Source organism: Enoplosus armatus, chromosome 12 (assembly GCF_043641665.1).
Source record: "Enoplosus armatus isolate fEnoArm2 chromosome 12, fEnoArm2.hap1, whole genome shotgun sequence".
In the NCBI taxonomy this organism is placed as follows: Eukaryota; Metazoa; Chordata; class Actinopteri; order Centrarchiformes; family Enoplosidae; genus Enoplosus; species Enoplosus armatus.
This window is the reverse complement of record NC_092191.1, coordinates 15,513,617-15,540,082: the sequence shown is the minus strand read 5'-3', so window position 1 is coordinate 15,540,082 and position 26,466 is coordinate 15,513,617. Positions and strand designations below refer to the sequence as shown.

At 40.8% G+C, this 26,466-nt stretch overlaps 2 protein-coding genes across 2 annotated transcripts; both read left to right on the top strand.

Annotated features, from left to right (window-relative positions):
* Positions 1–155: 155 nt before the first annotated feature.
* Positions 156–15,592, top strand: mertka (c-mer proto-oncogene tyrosine kinase a). The gene is made up of 19 exons (XM_070915592.1): positions 156–353; positions 1,169–1,484; positions 1,567–1,667; positions 1,755–1,925; positions 6,275–6,361; positions 6,477–6,592; positions 6,672–6,861; positions 7,570–7,715; positions 10,091–10,226; positions 11,232–11,382; positions 11,970–12,058; positions 12,146–12,241; positions 12,381–12,461; positions 12,548–12,640; positions 12,758–12,876; positions 12,971–13,080; positions 13,189–13,348; positions 14,117–14,253; positions 14,791–15,592. The coding sequence occupies exons 1-19, from the start codon at positions 266–268 to the stop codon at positions 15,242–15,244; spliced, it is 2,841 nt and encodes a 946-aa protein (XP_070771693.1). The 5' UTR covers positions 156–265; the 3' UTR covers positions 15,245–15,592.
* Positions 15,593–16,097: 505 nt separating this feature from the next.
* tmem87b (transmembrane protein 87B) lies at positions 16,098–22,797 on the top strand. Its single transcript, XM_070916192.1, has 19 exons — positions 16,098–16,244; positions 17,190–17,250; positions 17,344–17,435; positions 17,531–17,665; positions 17,762–17,815; positions 18,003–18,171; positions 18,468–18,529; positions 19,172–19,355; positions 19,462–19,561; positions 19,677–19,770; positions 20,395–20,466; positions 21,380–21,488; positions 21,641–21,699; positions 21,797–21,900; positions 21,999–22,072; positions 22,179–22,249; positions 22,443–22,495; positions 22,595–22,625; positions 22,707–22,797. The coding sequence occupies exons 1-19, from the start codon at positions 16,098–16,100 to the stop codon at positions 22,746–22,748; spliced, it is 1,713 nt and encodes a 570-aa protein (XP_070772293.1). The 3' UTR covers positions 22,749–22,797.
* Positions 22,798–26,466: the final 3,669 nt, after the last annotated feature.

Below are 26,466 nucleotides of genomic sequence, written 5' to 3'. Positions count from 1 at the left end.
CGGTGCAGCTCTACACTTTCCACGCCTTCATGGGATCCCTCCTGTGACGTCGGGAAAAGTAAACTTTTTTTCCCCCCCTCCAGCTGAATCTGATCCTGGGTCAACAACTCTTAACTCAAGCTGTATGAAGCCACTCCAGCGGGTGATGTCGGCTATCGTCGGGAGTTATAGAGTCCGGTCCCGCACAATCCGCTTAGAGTAGAAACGTGGACGTTTTCAGACTGTTGCGGGACAGAACGCCGCAGTGAAGAGCTCAGACTCGGTCATGGCAAAGAAGTCAAGTCCAGTCTGGTTTGGAGTTTTTCTCTCTACAACGACCATAGCCGTTATTATTGTGGGGAGTCCGGTCCGCGGTGAGTTGTTTATTTCCTAGGAGCTTTACTAACTTCTTGTCCCTCAGAGGGGGATCTCATCTCAGCAGGGACCAGCTCTCTTCTCTGCAGCTGGAATAGATTTAAATACTCTTTTAAACAGCTGTATATCCGCAGCTGGAAAGCTTAAAGGATTTCTGTCCTATAGACGTCCTTAACAAATCCTAAAGAATGAGTCTTGAATGTGTTTCATAGCACTAATGATGTAGCTTCTTTTTGATCATAGAAATAAAATGTGGCTTACTCGGTTGTGGACTGGAATGGTATTTGTGCCAGACTATGTCAGAGCCATAGTTCATGAAAACATTCAGTAGATGAAATGTTTGTTTTTTTTAAATTTTGTGGCCAATTTCACTATTCATGCCTTTTTAGAAAAATGATTTGATTTACAAACATAGATCAAAATCTTATTTAAATAAAATCAAAAGTTATTATTGCTGAAACGATCAGCTGATTAGTCGATCACAGATAATCAATTGCCAGCTATTTTGATAATCAATTCAAATCAAACGTTTAAGTCGTTTATTTAAGCACAAGGTCCAAAAATTCATGACTTCAGGACTTACTGCTTTTCTCTGTTTTATATCATTCAAATAAGAATATTATTGAGTTTTGAGCTGTTGGTGAACAAAAGAAACACTTTGAAGATGTAACCTCGGGCTCTGAATAATTGTGATGGACAATTTTTACAATTTTCTGACATTTTATACTGATATGTCAATTATTTGAAAAGAATATAGATAAATAACTGTCACAGACTCAGTATAGCATATTCTGACATCTCCCTCTGTAAACAGCTCAGCACTCAAGGAGCCAGGTCCACCGTCCCACCAGGACCTCAGAGCCTCTTGTGGTACCGGGTCGAGTTTCAAGGGTTTATCTGAGCCCGGATCAGCTCAGACGGCTGCACTTCAAGCCCACCATAGGCACCATCCAGCTGTCAGAGGGCCACGAGACTAAATTCAACTGCTCCATCGACATCCCCGATGCCAGGATGGAGCCCACCATCGTCTGGGTGAAGAACGGCCAGGACCTGTCAGGAAACACACAGGTGGTGATGAACGAGCTCCAGACCATCACAGATGGGGTCACAACTCTCCTCTCCACTGTCAGGTATGCAACACATGGAGATGAGAAACACATGGAGGTGACTGATTACGCAGATTGACGTGTGTCCTCATGTACTGTGTTACAGCATTAACCATGTTCAGCGAGCGGATGCTGGGGAGTATCGCTGCAGACTGAGTATCAGCACCAGAATGGTAGAGTCTCAGCCAATCACCATCGAGGTGGAGGGTGAGTGTCAACATAATGAACATTGAGTACTTCTTGGGGAATCCATGTTTTCCGTGACACTTTCCCACATCTTTGATTGGTCTGTAGGTCTACCAACATTTCTCCATCAACCAGAGAACAGGAACATAACAAGAAACACGCCTTTCACGCTGTCATGTGATGCGGTAGGGCCTCCGGACCCCGTTCAAATCCGCTGGCTCCGTGATGGATTACCTGATAGTGACTTTCATAACGCTCCCAGCAGCTACTCTGTGTCAGGTGAGACAACCACACAGTTTCTCTCACACATACAGTGATCTACAGCTATACTCCTTTCTTGTTGCCTGTTCCTGTTGAGGTGGTGAATACCCCCTGAAGAGAAGTGCAATTACTTGCTGTTCTCCTTAGGTTGCGTCCAATGAATGATCAGAATATGACTCAGCATAAGTCTGAATGACACCTTGAATCAGACAGAAAGAAGCTGAAGATGTGCTTCATGGTTTAGCACACTGACATAATAGTCTCATTCTTGAACAAACTTCCTTTATCAGTCTGAAATATGTTAGAGGAGCTGAAGAAGTAATTTCCTCTAGCAGAAAGACTTTCTTCGTTTAATTTAAAACTACTAAACTGCTAAAAGTTTCATCTGCGTCAAATCCTCGAGAGTGTTTTTTGATCAAGCTCTATTTGTGGGTTTGTTTTTTCTGAATGACTAAAGTAAAGAGAGCTTTTTTTTTTACTAGAAGAACATCTGGCTTGTATAAAAAGTTGTAAAAGTAGTATACTAGAAGTAACACAATCTACAGCTTATTAAACCAATTAATTTGTCCCACTTTGGTTAACTTCCTCCTGTGGTTGAGTGTGGACACATTCATGAGCAGAGATAAAGGGACGTTTGGCTCCCTGATAATGGTGACAAAGCGTGGAGTCGGTCTCACACAGCTAGCATCACTTTGTTGGTGGTTTCTATTCTGCCTCGTCTCTGCTGCCTCAGCATCTGTACTCTGCTTACTGCAATGAGATTTATCACCACGGTCAGTGTCTCTGGGGCCTCCTCCTGCACTGCTGAATGGTTAACAGCGGTCATTCATGCAGGGTCAGTGCTTTTTGTAACACCGCTCTGCTAGCTGTATATGGAAGACAGTGTGACACGTGGGGTATAACTAAACAGTGGATTCTGATTACAGCAATAGTTTGACATTTTGGAGAATGTACTTCACTGTCATTCACTTTATTGCTGAGCGTTAGATGAGAAGATTGATACCACTCTCATGTCTGTACGGCAAATATGTCCGTATGAGCCAGCAGCTGGTTAGCTTACCTTAGCATAAACACTTGAAACTGGTGGAAACAGCTAGCCAAGGTCCAAAGGTAACAAAATTGCGACCAGTTCACCAGTTAACCAGGCCAGGAAGACTCCAGGAAGTTACTGGTCAAGGCCAAGATATGGTCTGGCACGTAACCTCCCCCTTAATGCAGAATTATTGTTTTTGCAGTTCAGTTTTTGTACAGATTAAGCAAATAACGTGTTAATTAATTAGCTTTAACTTGATAGGTGTATTTTGTTACCTTTGAATACAGCTAGGCTAGCCATTTTCACCTGTTTCGAGGCTTTATGCTAAGCTAAGCTAACGGCTGCTAGTTGTAGCCTGATGTTTAACAAAAGGATACGAGAGTGGTAACAATCTTCTCATCTACATTTCGGCAAGAAAGCAAATAAGCGTATTTATCAACATTTCGAACTGTTACTTTAAAATATGGCTGCAACTAAAGATTATTTTCAGTGTTTGTTCCATAAAATGTCATAAAATATTTAAAGAATGCCCATCACAGTTTCCAAGTTGAAATATTCAAATTGCTTGCTTTGTCTGAGGTATTTTTCATAACATAGAAGAATAAGAAAACAAATAAATAATCACATTTGAGAAGCTGAAACCAGTGAATTTCTGGCATTTCGGTTTAAAAAATGATGTTGACTCAGTTGACTCATCGATTAATCAGCAAACCATTTCAGCTCTACGTTACAGATGACATCAAAGTCATCTTGACTATTTTTCAGGAATATAAAAGTCAAGACTAAGAAGATCAGTTAAGGTTTGAGTTTTATTTATTGTTATACTGAACATGGAACTTCCTTGAAATTATATAGCATTAAACTAGAAGAATTGTTGCCAAAATGTCTTCTATGGGGACTCTCCCTTTATGGCCTCAACTGACTTCTTCTTGAAAGCAAACATTTGTTATTAGACGCGTAACCTTTCTGCTCTGTATTCTCTAACCCCTCATTTTCAGCTCGCCGCAGGCTCAGCACTCCTGCTGCAGCCAGTGAGCGGTGATACAGCCCGAAGCTGAGGGGTTAAAGGTTCAGAGCTGTGCTTTGGTCCAGCATGTGCAAGGGCCTGGGCAGAAAGGGGATGGGGGGCTGCACAGAGAGTCTGTTCGGGGGTTGGCTCCGGGGACAAAGACCTCATTCACCGGACGGCCCACTACCCAGCAGGGAGGGGCTGGACACAGAGGCTGGCAGGCTGCAGGCTACCAGAGCTCTGTGCAGGACCAAATATTGGCACAACGAATCAGTGTAAACCCACTCTGCTGTATACTCACCTCATGCATACTTTGAGTCCAGGGCCCCCTTTCCCACTAAAGCTAGGATCTCATTATTATTAGAGAGCTGAGTGGTGAATCATTGTTGATCTTATTTTAGGAAAGTCATTAGCATGCACTTTTCATTCATATTGCTTGAAATCAGGGCAGCATACCTTCTCAAAGAGATTGAGAAGTTGATGGGGATTTAATTTGGGTTAATGATTCTTCTTGCAGCATAAGATCCAGTTTATGGTGGGAAGGTGGACACAGGTTTGGCAAAACACAAAGAAAACTGATGGTTGTAGGCTTAGTTGTAAACAGACGGAGTAGTTTGGCTAAATTTGCTGCCTAAAAATGGAACAATAACGTCGACATCTCAGGCGGCTCAGTGAGCTGGAGCGCTTCCCTCCATAATTTCATATGTTTCCATTTCAGTGGCCAGCCCATCTGTTTTTTTTATACAGTGTTGTTGCTTTTTGTTTTGATTTACTTGCCAAGTACAGTGAAAGCAGAAATGCAAGTGCTGGAACTTAATTCATTTCCTTTTACCAAATAATATATGACCTAAACATTAACATGTGTCTATAATGAGCCTCGTGAAAATTTCTGTCTTTGACCCTTAGTTGGTACTGTAGATGTGGTGAAGGATCTCCTGCTACATAATCCACTTCCCTGTTGTCATATATTATTTACCAAAATACTGCTAAATACATGCAAACACATGCTTCCATGTTGCTCTGTCACACTCCTTGAAGCTCTGTTAGAAGAAACCTTGTCAGCCATACTGTTTGGAACATACTCATCACATGTATGGACAGCAGAGAAGTGGATTATGCTGTGAGTGTAATCTGAGAAGTTTTTGTGGACATTTTGATACGTTTTCCATCATGAAAAGAAAAAAGCAAACATCAAACTATATGTGCAGCAGTGTTTTACCTGACAGGTTCTGAATTTGAAGAGATTTGGGAATATCACTCTAAGGTGAAGCTTCCAGTGATGTTGTGTGTTGATGTGTGACGTTTACTAAAACTATGACCATTTGCATTTGGGACGACAGTCAAACCTGCTCAGTGCCCACTCTTCCCTAACCATCTGTGTGCCATGCAGTTTGAAATGAGGCATGTGGTAATTACATTTGCACAGTTTGGCTGGAAATGGGCTGATATATTTGCACGTTTCTCTCAGAACTTAAACATCAGGTTTGTTGTGCAATTTTGACCCAATAGCATGCAATTTGTGTGCAATTTAGATTTTTTCCCCCCATGAATGTAACTTATAAGAATGATTCAATCCGACCTATTTTAAGAAACGCTCTATCTTTGTGAAAACAAACGCACTGTAGCCGGTGTTTGTGTGAAAAGTGAAGCACTCTTTACCCTGGTGCTCGTGAGCAGAGGAAGGCAAACTTATGAGCTTGTGATATTCTGCAGAATGTAAACAAAACATCCCAAGTTTGGTTCCAGTCATCTCTCACAGGCCGTTCTGTGATTAGCTTTGTGGAAAGGTTTCCGAAGTAGAGACACTGGAAAACAGAGCACAAAAGGGACATTATTTAGCAGCTGTCCCAGGCCGATTCTAACTGGGCAGATCTGTGGCTACTGAAAGACGGGGATTGTGTGTCCAGGAAAAGAGACCTAGCAAAAGGATTGTTACCACAGTACATCACACTGGAGAGGCTCAATTTGAGTTTACTGCATGAGACACCGCTGTGTGAACTTTTAAGGTAAAATAAAGAGTGAGTCATTCCCAAATGTGTTTTTTTGTATCAATTTCAGTCTCGCTTCTCCATTGAGGCTGACATGGCACTTTTCCCTCAGATTCGCCTTTGACACAGAGAGAAATCAGTTAGTTTGTCCAAACACAGAACCTGACAGGAATGTGTCTGGCTGGCTTGAACTTTTTCCAGTATCAAAGTAAAATAACGCCTGAGTTGAGGTCGATTTATCAAAATGTGCAGCGCTATCTTGACCTTGAGGATTGGTTGCTTTGAATTCATGCAACATTGAAGTGCTACATTGTCCTCTCCAATGTGTCAATTGCAGGTCTGGACAAGTACACTCAGTTCAGCTGTGAAGCTTACAACACGAAGGGTGTCGCCACCTCCAGAGAAGCAAATATCAACATCAAAGGTAAAACTGGGTCTTTTGGGGGCTGTTAGACATTCCAAGAGGTTTTTGTGCTCTGCAAGCCGACCATATGCCTCCATGTTAGGGAGTTAATAAGGGTTTTTATGGTGTTTTGCAGTCCTTCCCAGCCCTGTGTCTAATGTTGCTGTGATGGATCACCAGTCCAATAAGTTGAAGTTGAGCTGGAGCCCTGGACATGATGGTTTCTCTCCACTAACTACATGCCAGATCAGGGTAAGCCCCGCGTCTGCACTAACAGCGCTGTCACTTAATGTCTCAGATCGATCCTCACGTGTTCTCTGCTCCATCAAAGGTTAAAGAGGTGAGTCGGAGGAAAGGGGAGGTGACGACCACCCGGTTCATCAACGTCACGGTGCCGCCTTTCCAGAGCGAAGTCCCCGGGCTGCAGGCTTTGACGTGGTACAACATGAGCGTTTCCTGCAGCAATGAGGTGGGAGCCTCTCCTGTCACCATGTGGATCCAGAGCAACACCACAGAGGGAGGTGTGTGAGTACTTAACGAACCATGGAACAATTTGCAGGTTGAATTTTGGGGTGCAATTGCAGCAGATACAAGGGACAATGAAATGAAATCCATCCCAGTGCATACACGTTTCTAGCTGTTTGAATTCAGAAGGCTGAGTCTACATTTGCCTGGTTATAAGAAGAACCTCTGTGTTATTCTCCTGCCTCCTTCTCATCATAGCAGATTCCTGTTTAGGTTTCAGGAACGTAGTACTGTGTAATTAGCCTACTACTTTCCCATCCAAAATGTGCTTAGTTTAAGCCTCCTCGCTTAGCAGCATGTAATAATTGGAATTTACAGGAGTTGCACCACTACCTGCTCAGCTCAACGCAAGTCCCCTTCAGAAAAATGTCCTATCCACTAAATCTCTGTTGTTTTCCTGAAGGGTCACATAGGAAATAGGAGTGGTCTCACTGAGAAAACACAAAGTTCTTACTGGGTGGAGCTGCTTCCAATTTCCTTCCTAAAGTCACCACAGGGGATATTTTAGTTGAAAGATTTGATACGCTGTGCCAGGAAGTGACCACATACCAAACTGTAATCAAAGAATTCAATGGAGGGGCAGTCTTACTTTCTCTTTTCCATTTTTGTTTTATAGGTTGGAATTTTATATGAAGTCTCTTGATTATGTTACCAGTGTTGATGATGACTTAATTCTAGTTTCCCTTTTCTTGTCACATTCTCAGTGCCATCAGTTTATCCCCGAAATGTCACAGTGAAGGTGAACGAGTCGCGGCTGGTGATCAGTTGGAAACCTCCCCCAGACGATAAGATAAATGGCATCCTGCGCGGTTATGATGTTATTGTCAGACATGGCACACACGTGAACAAGGTGAGCTTGTCTGCAACATGGTAATAACAAAAATCACACATCACAATAATTTTGTGAATGATGTTTTATTTCGTTTTTCCTTTTTTATGTAGCAGTCACAACAACTTAGATTAGTAACTAAATATAAACTAGAAAAAAGTGAAAGAAAAGAAATACATATAAACAGATTTAAAGTTGTAATCGCGACACCCATGGTTACCGGGGTAACAGCAAGTGCGGTTCAATACTACTCCAACCAGCAGTGACAAATACATGGCCTTCCCTGTGACTGCTTCACAATAAAAGCCACCCCATGTTTCACCAGTTGAAGGCTTTTATGAATCAGCAGCAGTAGTAAATGTTCAGTTTGCATCATCAGTATTCAATTACTGATGATGCAAACTGAACACCGATACGGTGCGAAGAGAGTGAACAGCAAACAGTGAGGTGGTTATCAATGAGATAAAAAAGTAACGCTGGATTACTTACAGTCATTGTTTCTTGTGAATCCCTTGTCCGTGTGAAGGAAATCTGATTCTAGTACGGGAATGACGGACCCCGCCATCCTCAAATAGTATGAAAAATGGGGTACAATTTTATTAAAATCTTCAGGATTAGAACTTAAAAGTAAGTGAAGATATTTTTAAAGGAGCGGTGGTGTGAGTGGAGTGTGTGTGTGTGGGGGGGGTAAACACAATACTACTACAAAACCGAAACACAAGTTATTTTCAGTTATACTGATCATATGTAGTTAAACTACAACTGGCACTGTATCTAACAGCATATGAATGTATGTCCACTACAGACAATACAGTGCCTACACTTCCATACATACAGTGCGTACTCTCCCCTATACCTACTGTATTCAGTAATATGAACCATAATTATGCTATTGTTCATACTCATGGTGTTATCTGAGAGCTGATGTTTTTTGAAAAACTCTGATAACAATGACTAATGTATGACAAATATGAAAAGAATGAGTCTTGCATATTGGGAATATGGGATGCTCCTGTTCCCGTCCTGCTTCCCTATTGTCTATGAAGTTTTTCCACTCATCTCAAGAATCAACAAGGCAGGGAAAGTCTTTTTTTTAGATACACTCTAAGAAATAGCACAGCTTATTTAAATAACAACCTTTTTTTGTATACACCAAATGTCCGGTGCATTATTCCATGACGCTGTATGTGCATCATCATGCTTCTCTTGCTGCATTAGTGTTTCTAGTACAATAGCGTGTTTCCTCTCCTTCCCGTCTGTGTCGTAGTTAAAGGAAGCTGATGGTGTGAAAACTGGCATTCAGTGTTTTTCTTTGTTCGGCATGTGACCTTGAGTCATCACAGGGTGAATGGAATATGAATACTCCAGGACGTGTACCATAGGCCAAAAAATGCTTATGCGTCGTCCGGTCAGTCGTTGATGTCATTTCACACAAAGGCTTTGTAATAGTAGCAGTGACTGGAAATGTGCGCAAAGGCAACTTGTTTAATCCTCAGACTCCCCTGCCTTCCAGTGAAATCAATAGTTAGAATAAACCAAATATCTTTAAATTTGAGGAGTAATTTGTTACTACTACTTGCTCACAATTTTGTGTGTTTCATGGTGGAAGTCGTGGGGCCATCATCGTCTTTTGAATCTGAGGTTGATTCCCAAAATTTGTTGAGGATTTGCTGTTGTAAGAACATTTAGCCACACGTTGCCCTCTGTTTGGTGCCACAGACATGATAGACCGTTAATCATGGGTTCAGTGTTCCCAGTTCGACTGTCAGCACATTGGCAAAGCAGAGGAACCCAGATGCTACAGTGGGGTGTTGTGAAATGCAGGGCTATGTCTGTCACATGTTCCCTCCCATTGCAGCACATGAGCTTATCCAGAAAGTTAGTCTCCTTCCCTTTTTCGTACAGTTTCATTATATACAATAACCCTAATTATATAGTTACCTGGAATTTTCCAAAAAAGGTTTCATACTGTAAGTGACTGCATGAAAAGGGCTTTTTAATAGCATTTCTTGTTTGTTGTAGTGCATTCAGTGGAAATGAGAAAAAAGGAGGAGACATAGTGGGAGAAAGGACATGACATGCAGCAAAGTTGTTAAGCTGGATTTGAGATGTTGCACAAATGTACAAGATGTTCCTTAGCATGCTGTTCCACGCGAATGTTCCCAAAATATTTTCTCTTTTCATGGACTTTGGAAATCTGCTTCTCTTTCAGTTTAATGACTTACCTTACTGTACCATTACAACTCCTGTTTAGTATGTGATCTTCTTCTAACAGGCTGAACTTTCCCTCCACAAAGATAATGATTAACCTTAAAGTATGGTTTTAAGAGAAGTTTGATTATGACACTAGACACAATCCACATTTAAAAGATCTCTGTTGTTGTGTGTTATTTCAGGTCCACAGTAACACCACCGTGGCCTTTGTGGCCGTGCAGGAATTCAACACAACTTATAGTGTGGAGGTGGCTGCATGCACACAGGCAGGGAGCGGCATGGTCAGCCCACGAGTCTGGCTGTTTGTGCCAGAGGACAGTAAGCTGCTCTATTGATTTCTCTCTTCATCTCATCATCTGGAAACTGTTAACTTTATAATCTGGCCAACATAATTCAGTTGATGCATTCTACCATACTGGAATAACATTACTTCCCTATGAATAGATACAGTACCCATTAAGGCTTTATACAGTATTTTTAGGCACACTAGTTGCGGGTTCTAGGGATGGCAATGTCAGTCGGTTGGTCAATTACTTTGGTCCAGATTGAAATCTCAAAATCTATTGAATGGATTGCCGTGAAACTGTGTACAGACATTCGTGGTCACCAGAGGAAGAAGCCTACTGCCTTTGGTGATCCATTGACTTTTCCTCAGTCCCTGGAAAATGAAATGTGATAACTTTCCATGGGATCAAAATTATATTGCAATATTTTGGTTTATGAACTAATACCAGCAAAACTAATGGCATTCCCATCAGCCTCAGCTGTACTTTGTGTTCAGTGCTAATTAGCAAAGGTTAGCATGCTAACACACTGAACTAGATGGTGAACATGGCAAACATCAACATTGTAGTGTTGTCATTGTGAGCATGTTTGCAAGCTGGTGTTAGCATGTAGCTCAAAGCAAAGCTGTGGCTGAGTACAGCCAAACAGAGCTGCTAGTGTCGCTATAGTTCTTTAAATTTAGTCTTTAGTCTTGTTTAAGCTAGAATAGCCACAGTTTAGTAAAGCAGGATTATTTTAAGGAGACTTAAACACATTGATTAAAAGTGATCATTTTCAAGGTATAATTTATTTTTGGACTTTGATATTTGAAATATTTGATATTTTGATAATACACACTTAAATACAAAAGAATGAGGTTTGCTGACAGTTAGACATTGGGATCAATCACATATCCCTATTGATTCACATTGAAACAACTTATCTATGGACATCTTTTGGAGAAAAAATATGAGTGTCTGAGTGTTGGATTTTGGATATCCCATTTGCTGAATGTTGTTTTTCTAAACTTTGATCATGCTTATCATTTCTTCGTCTCAGAATCAGTTGTGCCCCCATCATCCAGCCCTGATATCGGGGTCCCGGACTCTCTCTATGTTGTGCTGACCGTGGTGTGTGGCTTCAGTCTTCTGCTGCTTATCCTCTGGGGGGTTATCTGTGTACACAACAGGACCTCTGACTCTTGGTTTGGGTATGCAGACAATTTCCCCCCTTCTGTACAAACACAGCATTGATTTAATTACCTTGCTCCAAGTATGATTGTTTTATCTTTGAAGTGGCTGCATATCATTGTAATTGTCACCCATTTCTCTGCAGGGTTAGTCTTTACTTTGATTTAAAATGGGGATAGTTAATTTTGTACTGGTGCCCAGGGGTGCTGAGTAATCTTTCTTCAATGGTGCACTATAGTAGGACTGAACACTCCCGGACTCTGTTAATAAACAGCCTTTGCTTCCTCTTAATCACCACTGTCTGCACCTGAGGACATTAATAACTACTGTGCAGCTGCAGAGATGGACAACAACCAGCTGTCAATTCTCTGGAATTCATTATTATGAAGTGTGTGACTCAGATTTGCCACTCAGGATATGGATAGGAATGTGTCACAGGCTGCTGCTCAGATAGGAAAACATTATCTGACCCCAAAAGTCAGGAAAGAAACAACTCAGAGGGCTTCCTCTTCAGCCCGAGTGTGTATGATTACTGAGCTGTAATGACATCAGTTAGCTCAATGTTCAGTATTCCCTGCTTTTTCTTTTTCCCTGTCTCCCCCTGCAGGCGGGTGTTTGGAGGTGGAGAAAAGCTGCAGCCTGTTGTACAGTACAAACCCCAGAGATCCTACAATCGATCAGCCATAGGAGTCACACGTATGTTCTTGTATATTACTGTGGAAAATTAACATGTTGTCCTGCTAAAGGTAAATACACAATAACTTGAGTGGGTCCTGTCTGCAGTCGGGAACCTCGGTGTTAGTGATGAACTCCAGGCCAAGCTTCAGGACGTGATGGTCATGAGGAGCTTGCTCTCCGTAGGGAAGGTTCTTGGAGAGGGTGAGTGAACAGTTTCATTTTGGGACACGTGTAAGCGAAAGAAACATTCACATCCACATGACTGTTTCTAGATTAATACAGATAATAACACATACTATGCAGAGTCTGATGTATTCATGATTTGGTTTGATTTAATCAGGTGAATTTGGCTCTGTGGTGGAGGGATACTTAAGACAACCCGACGGAGCATCAGAAAAAGTTGCTGTGAAGACAATGAAACGTAAGCTTTATTTTATTAACTTGATCATCTATAAACTATAAAACAAGTAGAAATGGCAGATCATTTTCCTCTCTCTCTTCAAACAGTGGATAGCTTCTCTCAGAGGGAGATTGAAGAGTTCTTGAATGAGGCGGCCTGCATGAAAGATTTCAACCATCCCAATGTCATCAGACTGCTCGGTAAGAGTCACGTGTTACCTCTTTAAAGTATTGCAGAATCCCATGACTCTCCCACCTGGTCCATTTTCATTTGCACGTCCTTACATTATTTGTGCGTTATTGACTTGTCGTCTTCAGGCGTGTGCTTGGAAGTAGGCTCAGGACATTTTCCTAAACCCATGGTCATCCTGCCATTCATGAAATACGGAGACCTACATAGCTTCCTGCTGCGCTCACGCCTGGGAGAGAGTCCAGTGGTGAGACTTCAGCCACACACTGAAATACATACATATTATTATTGGACTAAACAATATTATCATTTTACTGTTTTTGTGTTTGCTTTTTACACAGTTCTTGCCCACTCAGACACTCCTAAAGTTTATGGTTGACATTGCTTTGGGTATGGAGTACCTTAGTGGGCGTAACTTTCTGCATCGCGACCTGGCGGCTCGCAACTGCATGTAGGTTACAAATACATTTTTTATAGTCACTTTAAAATACTTGTAAAGGTCATTTTGCTACTTAAGGAAGTTTATCTGATTTGCTTTTCCTGTTTTTTTGTCTTCCAGGCTGCGTGATGACATGACAGTGTGTGTAGCAGACTTTGGATTATCCAAGAAGATCTACAGTGGAGATTATTACAGGCAGGGCAGAATCGCCAAAATGCCTGTAAAATGGATTGCAGTGGAGAGCCTGGCAGACCGAGTTTTTACTGTAAAGAGTGATGTGGTAAGTACTGTGCCTCCATGTGCTCCTGTCTATTCTGTACTGTCAGTCTTCAGTCACTGTGTGCAAATATGTGAACATGTCAGGCAAAACGTACAATGCGTCTCTTCCAGTAACAACACTCAGTGCTGTGAACTGTCCTGTCACTGAAAGAAGAACTGACCCCTCATCTACACCCACTCTTTACTTTCTGTCGTACTACAAATGACTTTCAAAACCATTTCTCTGAAATGTACACAGAGCAGACAGCTGAATTTACTAATTACTCAGCCTTCCTTTTAAGGGTGTGTTAAAAACGTAGATTTGACAGTGTGTCTTGTGTCATTTATCAGCGTGTGGTAATTTGGAGGATTTTTCCATTCCTTCTTTTGCAATTTTTCCCTGCTTTTGCAATTTTAGAATGTACTAAACGTAGTACATTGTTAATTAAAGTCCAATTTACTGTTGTGTCAGATGATTAAAAATAAAAGAAATATTTTGTGTTGTTGGCAAAAAGGCAGAATTCATGTAGCTGAGAGGGAAATAAATATATGTTTGTCCCCCATACCAACACATAAAAATTAAAACTGGAAATGAAATATGGAAATGAAATCCGGACTTGAAATCTGGACTTGAAAAGAGAAGCTGAATATATTCACAATTCACACAGTTTTTAGTGGACTGCAAATATAAATGTAGAAGATGATTTCTAGCAGAGAAAACAACAGTTTGTGGTGTGCACCGCAAGTCTTTTTGAAATGTCATCTGAAGTTAATATTCTGTGTCATGCAGTGGGCATTTGGCGTTACCATGTGGGAGATTGCTTCACGGGGTGCGACTCCGTACCCCGGCATCCAGAACCATGAAATTTATGACTACCTTCTTGAAGGACACAGACTGAAGCAGCCAGCAGACTGTTTGGATGAGCTGTGAGTGTTGTCTCTTCTTGACACAAATGTTGAATTTGGGTTTGATTGTGTTGGAGGTAACTCAAACTCAAAGTTAAGATAGACTATAAAAGTAGAACGTAACTAAATATAACAATTTAAAAAATATAATGCAAGCTTTTCTCATTTTAAAATGTAAAATGTATGAAGTTCCAATATACAACCCCCTGATAGCAGTCCTCAATTTGTATCTGTGTTGCAGCAAACTTTACTGCAAACTACATCCTAAAGCACCTAGAAGTTGTTTTGCACTTGAAATACTGATACATACTTTTTTCAGTTCTCCTTATTTTACATCCAGTCCAGAAAACAACATTAGTCTAAAAACTTCACCTTTTAAAACTGCTGTGCTCCCCACTGCCATCTGCAGTCAAAGTAGAAACTGAATATACAACTTGAAAATGTGTTTACTGAAATTAATTTCTCCACTTGTGTTAGCTGCATCCACAAACAAGGCTCTTATAAAAAAGTATCCAGATATTATTAAATAAGTTAATTCCTTTATTTACCTGCGCCTAGGTATGAGATCATGTACAGCTGCTGGAGGGCCGATCCTCTGGACCGACCCTTCTTTCTCCAACTGCGAGAAATGCTGGAAAAGCTCACAGAAAAGCTTCCAGAGTCTTGCAGCAAGGATGATATCATCTACATTAACACCAGCTTTCCCGATGAGGACCCTGACGGAGAAATACTTCGTGCAGAACAGCCTTTGTTCAACTCTTCACCTTCCTGCAGCCATCAGGCAGCAGAAAATTCAGTGGTTACTGCGGACATTCATGGCAGCCAGGAGGATGAGGTGGATGAGGACGATGATCGTTATGTGGGGTTGATCTCCCGTGATCCTTCCCTGAGGTCTCCTGCAGTGGACACTCCCCTTTTGTTAAGTGATGCTTTAAGTCAAGCGAATGGAGACATGGTTACTGATGTGACAGCAGTGGATCACAGCTCGAGTGACACTTCTCTCCTGCTGTGAAGACGGGGACCCAGCAGATCCAGACTGTAATAAAACTGTCACCACGGTTCATCAGTACAAAACGTTATGCCTCATTGCACTGGGAGCACCTTGACATTTCCTGATGTGGACTTTCATAGTGTGTTATACGAGCAGTTAATGCTTTACAGCCTACATGTCAGTGTTAGGAATGATGTCTTTGTGTGTCAACATCAATCATGTTCATGCACATGTTCCATAAGCTTAAGATACACTGAACTGTGAAATTGTTTACTTTATTGAATTTTGCGTTGCAATGTAAATATAGAAATGTACAGAACATTTATAAAGTGATGTTACATACTGTAAAAATAAATGATAAATAAATGATTTTGTCAAGATTACTTATGATATTAGTAAAATAAGTAAAAGTAAAAAGTAGCAGCTACAACAGTGGGAAAATAGAAAAGGAACTGCACTAAAATATTTTTAAGTATAAATATAAAATCTGGCCTGCTTAAGTATCACAAGCTAAAGTACTCATTCTAAAGAATGGTCCTTTTCAGCATTGATGCATAATTGTATTTCGAAAAGTCACATCAACAGCAAGACAAACAATATAAGGTCACTGCAGGTTTGTTTAGCTGATAGGGAGCAGCTAGTTCACGCTTCTGCTTGAAATGTTAAAACCACACTTTCATTTTTGAATAGGGTTTAGTCAGTGGCTGACAGTCAGATAATAAGGCTTTGTTATATTGTAATAAAAGGCAGTCAAACTCCACGCTGGGACAGGTGTTTCTGTACACGTTAAGTCAGACTGAGGTTCCTCCTGCAGCTGCTGCTGCGTTGCGTTCAAGGCGCCTCCTGCAGGGGAGTACTCGAGCCCACAACGAACATGGCTGCTGCAGTCAGGATGAGGACGTGGAGCAGTCCGACCAGAGTTTTCTATCCATGGGCAGTCCTTTTTGTAGTTTCACTCAGTACCATAAATGCGGTTGTTGCAGCACCAGAGACAGGGCTTTGGAAAATCACTGTTGTAAATGTGAGTGTCTTACTGGGGAATACTTAACCTGCTGGATAACTGCAGCATCGGTTAGCTAACGTTAGCTACATTAGCCTTGTTATGCTCGCTCGCTATCAGCTGGGAGTGTGATGACAGTCGTGTAACATGTCATGCATTAATGGTATCGCGTGAACCACTCTTGACTGCGACTTGCTATGTTTAATAGAGCCGGATAATGTGTGCTTTAGAAAGAGCAGAGTATGTTGTTAGCTAATTAGCAGCTAGCCTTGTGGAGAAAGGTTGATATGCACTTTAAGGTTAGCCGTCGGCTCATTAGCTGGCTTCAGCTTAACTCAGACAGCTGTTCAAAGACTGTTTGCTTATTAGTTGAATTCCTGAGAGAAACCTTAATATACATCTGTGTCTCTAATCGCCAACCATCCAACCCATCATTGTTAAATGGGAAATGATCTCACTTGGATATTGCTTTTCAAGCTTTACAAAGCGCTTTACGTGAAAGATAATTTACCAAGTGCTCTATTTCCCCTCTTGTTTATCAATATTAAGGCACAGTTCCCAGACTCAATCCAAGGAAAACTAGAAAGCCTTGATCAATAATTTAAGAATTGAGAAGTTTCAAATTCCCCCTGTTGTTGTCTCTATCTGTATATCTAGTTGCAGTATTAGGTGTACTGAGAGGCAGGCTAAAACCTGGAGAGGTCACCAGTCTGTCACTGAACTCATACAGACGGACATACACCTTCACACCTACGGACAATATTAAAGTTTCTGATTCACCTGACCCACAGGTCTTTTCCCCTCTTCACAAACACAGAAAGGGCCCAGCCCGATTGGATTCGAACCCCCATCTGCCGTTCTTGATGATGATGATGCTGTCATCGTACTCCTTAATGATTAATCAGTTCACCAAACGAACCTTTTATCGATCAATAAGACAAAATAATAATTTGTTGCACTCTGCAGACCTCAAGACAACTGCTGTTAAAGAAGTCCATGTATAAAGACACTGACATTGAGCTAAAAGGTAAGACATGGAAAATGTGCTCATGACCTATCACGAAAATGGTGCCCCTTTTTGTCCCTTGTGTTCATCATCACTTGTGTCTTCATCTTGTAGTTGTGTCTTTCGGCTGCCCTGAGGAGATGACCTTCACTGTTCACTGGTATTTAAAGTACTACCCCTGTCACAATGAATTCAACAACATTGAAGTAAGTGCAGAAGCTTAATTTCATACAAATGATCCGTCTATCTGTTTAGACTTTATTGTTTATGAATGCTGAATTGTGACCGTCATTGTCTGTAGGAAATGTATGAGAGAACCCCTCTGAGTCGTGGGGGGAGCCTGGATCCAAACCCCCACGGACAAGGAGAGTACATCGAACACAAACACAGCCCCATAACGTGTAACAGTGGACTGCGCTCCTTTCCAATGCTCAGAGTAGGTTTGTTACATTACTCTCCTCAGCATAGTCACACACTTGGCATCAAGGCATCTATTATCCCTCAACATCCAGTAACTAACTGTGTCTTTCAGAAAGCCAAGGCAGATCCACATCCAGTCAGTCCACCTGTTGAGAGTGAAGTGCCAGTAAGAAAACATGCCTACTCTTTGATTTTGATAGAATAGTCTAAGTAAATGTTGGCCAGTATTCAGTTTCTTTAACTGATGATGTGTTTTGTTTAGTGTGCTGTTTCTTTACATGGTTACTACACACATAGTATTAAAAGCTTTTTTAAAAAGTGATAAACTTGGCATTACTTTTGTAAAACTGCAGGATGAAAATGACACCAGGATCACTGAGGAGTACGATGACAGCAGCAGCATCAAGAACAGCAGTGTGAATACCAAAGACAACGTCATAGCCACCACGTGGAAGGACGGGCCTTACCTGCTGGTTGTTAAGATTGTGTCCAGTAAGCAGGATGCCAACTGGAATTTAACAGGTGAGATTTTCTTAAACACCATGAGCAACTAATATAATGTGTGACTGGCATAGAGGAACATTATCACCTGAGCCTGTATTGTTTCATCTGCATGGAAATGGAGTTGAAAGCTTGGGCTGATTGTAAAGTCTGCCAAAATGGGGCATTAATGTGCAGAAATGACTTCCCTGATTAGAAGCTGGCTTGTGAATGCAAAGCTGTTTTGCAGATTTCAAAACTGCCACCACCAGAAATAAATTCTTAATGTGTTGGGTAACATGCTTCATTTGTCTGATGTCTGCAATTTGTTTTTCCAGTTAATGTGGTGATGAAAGGCAGCCACGGCTACATTTCTATCACGGAATGGCCTCTCATGATTGTAAGTAGATGACTTTGGAAGGAATTTGTGATTTATGTTGATAAACATTAAATACCCATTTGTTAAATATGCCTACATTAATATGATGTGCCCATGATTCTTTCCTGGATGGTTGTATTGTACTGTTTTGGGTTTGTGGATGTTATAAATGACATTACAGAGTTATAGATTAATTCATCTAAAACTTTTAAAACATTCAGTTGTAGCTCTGGTCAGCCCAGTGAAATGAGTTGAGTGGACTACATTTCATAGACTTAACAGCAACATCACTACATGCATAAAGACGATAAATGCATAAAGACACAGACCCTGTTGTGAACTGCTCTTTACAAAGTGTGCCCACCAACTATCGCAGGACAAAAGGACGTTGGATTATCATGTACAACGGTATTATTTCGGAGAAGTTACTACAGACTTTTAAAATGTCATTGAAAAGTCAGATATAAAAAACAAATGCCTTTGAGCTTCACTATATTGAAGTGAACTACAGCTGACGCATCCAAACCTTCAGTACTCTGAGGAGAAAAAAAACAACATGTTTTTGGATGAACTGTCTGTTCTTCTGGAATTTGGTCTCCAGCTAATGAAGCACAACTGCTCCCATATGTGTTTATAGACTAATCCCTCACTGTCGGTTTGTAGTTCTACATGATGATGTGCGTGGTGTACATCCTGTACGCCCTGCTGTGGTTCATCTGGGCCGCGTGCTACTGGAAGGATCTGCTGAGGATCCAGTTCTGGATAGCAGGGGTCATATTCCTCGGGATGGTGGAGAAGGCCGTCTTCTGCGCCGAATACGAAAACACCAACACTGTCGGCTCTGCTTGTGAGTGTCTGCAGATCTTCACAAAATGCTTTCACCTTTTTCACATGAGATAGTAAGAGGTTTGGTTTTTAAATATAATTTCCCCCCCCATTACTGTTGCCTTTAGCTCCAGGCTTATTGATCTTTGCTGAGCTGGTCTCTGCCCTCAAGAGGACTTTGGCTCGATTGCTCGTCATCATCGTCAGCCTTGGCTATGGCATTGTAAAGTATGTCAACATATGTCTGTACACACAGCTACTTGTTTGTTAATTGAAAAACACTAAATTATTGTAATATAACTAAATCAACTTTTACATTTTCTTTGTGTCTCTTGCGTTTCAGGCCTCGACTGGGGATAGTGATGCACAGAGTTGTGGGTCTTGGCATCCTCTACTTTTCCTTTGCTAGCATTGAAGGTGTCTTGAGGATTACTGGGGTGAGTTGTTTTCTCTGGTTATTCACAATTTGAATCGGAGGAAGGCAAACAAATCCTCAGATTTGAGAAGTTTTAACCAGCTAGTGTTCGTTGACAAATGACAAACGACTTTTTGATGACCGACTAATGCCGATTATAACCTGATACGAAAAATAAGCAGGAATATGACCAGTATTAAAGCTCTGTGGTTTGTTGTCAGATTATGTTTTGTAGTAAAACTGACGTCACTATTTGTGTATTTCCTTGATTCATTTGGGGGGCAAAAATCAAGGGTCGAGACAATGGCCCTGTTCTCATTACAGCTATTGCCCTGGCTGTGCTTGACTCCTGCGCCATCTGGTTCATATCCTTCCAGTGATCTCCTCGGCAGCACCAATATTTAATAACCAATATTTTACCCTCATGTAACAACAAAGGGGACATATTTGTTCATTCATTGAGCCCAAGTGATTTTGAGTACGCTTGCCTTTTGGGTTGGATGATGTTTTCTTCTTCGCTCTTTGGTGAATGGTTCTATATTTTACTGGCCGTGCCACCTTTTTATCTCCCATCCTATCTGTGATTTTTTTCCCTCATCTCTCCTCTTCTTCGTGTCCTCTGGTCCTGCTCTGTCCTCCCCTCTAGGCGAAAGACTCTGACTTAGCCCTGCTGGCCAACATTCCCCTGGCTCTGCTTGACTCCTCTCTGTGCTGGTGGATATCCTTTTGTGCTCCTACAACCTTTCCCTGTGTGGTTCCCCTCTGCAACTGCCTTATTCCTTTCCCAGATAATTAGCGGTGAAAGAGCACTTAAAGTAGAGGTTGACAGAGAGACATGCTGCATCTCAGAAGAAATCATTCATCCTCCACTGAAACGTGTAACAACTCATTTTTTTCTGGTTGATGATTTAACTGCTGTTAAAATCCTCCATCCTCACCGCTTCTTTTCATGCACAATCAGTGACATTTTCCTATGTACCATTAATGGACAGTCTTTGTCTGAGTTGGCTAGTTGATTTGCATTCCCACCCACCACCCTTTACAGGTGGTCCTGTTTAAGGGTTATATAAATATGGGTGCCAGTACAGATAAAATGCTCTTTTAAAATATATTTCAGTTGAATACAGTACATTTTCTGAAACATAAATTGAGAAATTGTTCATGACAAAGACTTAATTGTGTTTGAATACATCTGGACATCTATGAATTAGCCAATAGAATAAAAAAAAACCCATTCAATTTAAACATTTACATATATTTCAGTTATCCATATTATTAGGCACTGTCTTGGTAGACTGAATAGTGACACATTTATGCTGTTTAATTCTTGTTTCACCTCATTCTAAAGACTTACAAAACCTGAGTCACCAGAGTGCCAACAAGATATCAGGATAAAGTGTGTTTGACATCAACAACATTCACATTTGCTTAGTTACAGTGGGTGACAGTGACATGACCAAACAGGCAGGTGCACCTAATAAGTAGGATTGTATAAAATTGTATGATGACAAAGAAATAATGCAAAACATGGATATTATCTGCAGTATACTCTCACATGTTATAAGGTCTCATGTATTAAGTTGTGGTCTCTATGTAATGTCTGCCACATGTTTACCTTGACTGCCACTAACATCTTTGTCAGCCTGGCACAAACCATCAAGACTCTGAAGCTGAGGAGAAACCCCGTCAAGTTGTCTCTCTACAGGCACTTTACAAACACACTAATATTTGCTGTCATTGGTAAGTGGTACGACTACTCTTGCAGTTCTAATAGATTATTTGTAATTTGATCCATATGAAACCTGTTAGAACAGAAGAATTCACACACAGAAGAGTATCTCCAGCAAACAGAACAGGAGCTGTGTCTCAAACGTTTCCCTTGTCTCCTTCAGCTTCCATCATTTTCATGGGTTGGACAGCAAAAAAATTCTGGCTAACAGATTGTCAGTCTGTGAGTACGGTTTGGCATGTTCTATCAGTAGTAGTGTAAAATAAAATATGATTTTAAGTTTACATTTTACCGATAATTGGACCTGCTCTGTGTAAAGGATTGGATTGAGCTGTGGGTGGAAGACGCTTTCTGGAGGTTCTTGTTCTCCGTCATCCTGTTCGTCATAATGTTTCTATGGAGACCATCTGCAAACAACCAAAGGCAAGTAGTACATTAGGACTGTTGAATGAACGGAATTGGACTTTTTTTTCCTTTTCCCAACTGGTACTTTATTAATCACTTCATTTCGATGTCCACAGGTATGCTTTCACGCCTCTCATTGACGACTCTGACGATGAGGAGATCGAGGAGTTCATCGCCTCTGTAAACATTGGTACGGCAACATCATGCAAGCTTTTACCCAGAACTCTGCAAACATTTGGAGTGTCTAATCATCGTGTTATATTGATTTTCCTATGTTTTGTCTGAATTTTTCACAGCTGATGGCATAAAGTTGAGAGCGTCTAAAAGTGAGACAAATGGCACAGTGAAGCCTGCAGAAACGAACCCAGTCAGTAACACAACTGCACGCTTGGTTTGGAGTAGTTCTGTATTAATTAGTTTAATCCAATGTGGTTTATTAATTATTAAGCATCTACAATAAGAGCTGCTGTCCAGATTTAGGACATGCAGACATACAAGTGTCACACATTTCAGCAGATGGCAGTATTTACTTTTTTCATCCTCTTTTCCTCCTCGTCCAGGATGAAGACTTGAAGTGGGTGGAGGATAACATTCCTAGCTCTCTTACTGATGTGTAAGCATCCTATCAGATGTTTATTTATTAATCCAGAAAGGTGTTTTCATATAAGGCCTGTGTGATTCTGACTCTCTTTGGTCCTATTTGTCACTGCAGAGCTCTTCCAGTCCTGCTCGACTCAGATGAGGTATGTATTACATTACTTTAGGATTTTTACAACAGGATTGAAATCAAGCACGTACTCACTGACTGCTCGCTTATTTCCCAGGAAATCATGACGACCAGATATGAGATGTCAAAGCTGGAGTGAGGCAAAACATTTAAAGCCATCGGCGGACATGGAGGGAGGACCTAGCAGCTGCAGCGAGGTTTTCTCCAGGATTTCCAGTCAGGTGGTGGTGGTGGTGGTGGTGGTGGGGTGCCATTTAGTTTTTCAGGGGATCTTCCAGCACGGCTGCTACTTAGCAGGGTGGAGCAGGCCACAATTTAGGGGGGACCCTCTGCTCATTTCCTCTCCTCCTTCTCAAGAGCAAAGGACTCTACCAGAGGAAAACTGTCTTTTCACTGACCAACTGGTTCACTATTTCCCTGATATGATCAGTTTTGAGCCTTTCTTTCCAAAGAGAATGTTTCATTTTATATTAAGTGCTGTATTTATTTCTGTTGCGTTCATGTGAATTTGTTTTATCAGAGAATCAAGAACAATGGGCCTCATGCATGAACATACTCTCAAATATACGTTAAGTGTCTATCTGAGGGTATCTAGATAGTATTGGCTGGTTGTAATAAAATAAGATGCTTATTTATGATGGAGAAAAATAATTAAAAGGCCTTTTTGTTTCTCAGTAATTAACACCCAGAATGATTGATCTAAGTTATTTTTGCAGCCAGGAGACAGATAATTTGACTTCAGTGTGTTTATTGATTAATTTCATATATAAATATATAATTGTGAAGTTCGCAGAAGTTATGGAATTCAATCAACGGTATGTATTTTTCATGACTGTTAGTGTCTGAAGTGCACTATTTTTTTTGTTGCCAGCGTTCAAATCTGACACTCGAAAACTTAAAAAATTCAAATCCTATATTTGAATGGAACATTTGCTCTTATGCACTTTGCAGATCAAAGCTGTGACTACATGTAGTTGTTGATTGAGGTCCAGTCTGTTCAGGTAATTGAGAACAATATGTATGAAAGTGTCGTTCATGTCTCAGATTGAAACTTCCTGGCCTCCTCAGTATTGGTGTGTGAGTGTTAGAGGGACAAAGCACAAAGAAGTGATTTATACACTACGTTATGTATGTCTACACTATGTTAATATGGAGTTAAAGAAGTTCATTATTTATTTGTGTTTCAAGTGTACTTATAGGTTCAAGAGTGTGTCCACCCGTGTTTACTCTTACATGTGTGTTTACAATGTGTGCTTCCTTTTTTTTTTTTTTAATGCCTTGGACCCTGAACAGTCTCACAGCAAACTGCAGCTTGTTTCTTATTTGTTTGTTTTATTTGCTCATAAAATCTGTCGGTTGGTTTCACAGACACCTTAATAACATTCATGTTCTTTCAAATGCGTCTTAATATGTTTTTATGTAATATGTATTCTTTTTTGAAAATGGCCTGGTGTTTTTGTCAGTGTAGTTTGGGGTTTATAATGTCACTGTTCCCTTTTTTGGGGGGGTTGGAAACCTGGAATAATTGTGCTTATTATGGCAAGCTGTCCTCCTGTTATATAAAACTGCAGACACCTGCAGTGGACCTCAATTATTTGTACAGATGGGTTTTGGCTGATTCCTGTTATTTCATAATTCCACAGGTGGAGAGGTGTCTGGATAATATGACTCGTCTTTTTTTTTTTTCATGGGTGTCGTGAAGAACTGGGCTTGAACTTTTCATACCAGCAGTTTTCTTCTCTCTTCCTTCTCAGGAAGTGTGTACACTCAGATTAAAATATTAATTGAATACGGGAGAATATTTGTTTCTTGATGATGAAGTATTGATTTGGCAATAAAAATACTTATTTTACTATGGTTGTGATTTTGCTACATCAGTTAAAATCTGCTTCTTTTTAAAAGCTGTCTTGCAAGAGGAAATAGGAGAAGAAACTGTTGAATGAATGGGCTATTGTGTGGAAAATTATGATGAATGATAATGAAACGCAGAGATTGAAATACTGAGAGGAGAGTTTGAATGAAACCCAGTTACTGAAAATATAAACCCTGAGTTTTCTCTCAAGCCATTAGCTCTTAATAGGCTTGTGACTAACAAACAACATAAAATCCACCAACAACACATCTGTCATGTCGTCAGCATGTTACAAGTTCTTTCATGGAGACCAAACTTGTTTGAAATGAAAGTGCCATTTCAAAGTTACACCTTTATGCAAGGATTTGGGGTTAAACCGCAGAAGTTTCAGAGTTTGTACCTTTCTCTGTTAAAGACAGAGAGAGTTATAGGCCTCTGCTATAGACCAAAGACCAAACATAAAGAGAATATATACCTCAACTGCAACTATACAACTATGATAAACTATTTTCTTGTTGACCCATCATATATATTCTAAGCTGATAAAACTGTATCAGACAGTGTAACGTGTATCAAACATAAAAGTGTCATTACCGTGGCATGTAATGGCAGATTTTAGGCCACTTACAACGTCAGAGACAAAAGCAAAGGGACCTTCATTCTGCTTTCCTATACTGTCTCATATTTCTGGATTTCTTCCAAACATTTATCCCACATGAAAGATGGTCCACAGATGACCTCTTCCCCCCTCCTGGATAATAAAAGTAGAGCAGAATTCCTCTACAGCGCCTTTCATTCTGGACTAACCCACCAGGAACACACGTGCCTCTTTCCTGTTTTGATGGAGATCCATAGATTTAAAGCGTTTCTGCTGTTTCACTTCAAAACGAATTGTGGTTTTGTGCTTGAAAGTTAAGTTGAGCAAAGTTAAGAGATGTTTCAGGAGGATACTGTATGTTCTGGAATTTCAAGAATTTCTGATGTGGAGATTGTTTCCTCCTTTTTGCTGAAAGGCAAGGGCTTTTTGTAGGGGCCATGTGACCAGGAGCTTTGTAGTCCAACTAGAGGGGGTGGACAAAATAATAAATACACCCATGCCCTGTAGTTACAAACCAGATCACTGAAGCTAGGAGATTTAGTGATCTGGCACTAGTTTTTGGTGTTCTTTAGCCAGTGTTGCTAAGTGTTTACTTGTAACCATTGTCCCTTTTTGGTAATGCAGTTTTCCTGGGTTTAGACTTTCTCACTTGCCATACATTTGCTTATGCCCATTTAAATCAGCAGTTCAACATTGAAATGAACAAGGCACAATGAACTTTCATCAGTAAAGGGGAGCAGTGGTCAAAGATAGGTGAACACTGAATTTAACAACAGTATGTCATCAAAAACTGCCATAGAGATGAAGCAACACTTCTTAAAGTTTCAAAAACACACTATGAGCTTCATTAAATTGGTATTTACTGCAGGACACTATCTTTGTGTCTATCTACTGTGTGTGTGTTTCTGTTATTTTGTCCACCCCCTTGACAGAGCCCTAAAGTCAGCATATTTCTGTGACTCTGACGTAAAAAAGGAGTGTAAGCCACACTGTGCTGGCTCTGCCTCACTGTATATTTTTATCATTACTCTCCAGCAAATGGCTTGTGTTATGTAGCTCAGCGCTCTCCAGTTGTCTCTGGCAATATCCTTCCGCCTCACAATGGATGAAACATGTGAACATCAAACGGCCCGAGCACAAGCCTGAAACAAAGGCAGCGATGTGAGCACTCCTGGTATGGTTACTGAAGGAAATTACGCCTGCCATTAAGGCACTGCTGTCATTTTGAGAGAATTGTGTACCACCGGGGCATGTGTTTTGATTCTCACCATCCACTCCCTCCTGGAAGCATGCGGCTCCTCTGGCCTCTTTTATTGCAATGTAAACCCCTGGATGGAGACGTGAAGGAAGTCAAGAGAACACATGTGGTGAACATTAGTCTCTTCTTTCTCAAACAAATAGACACAC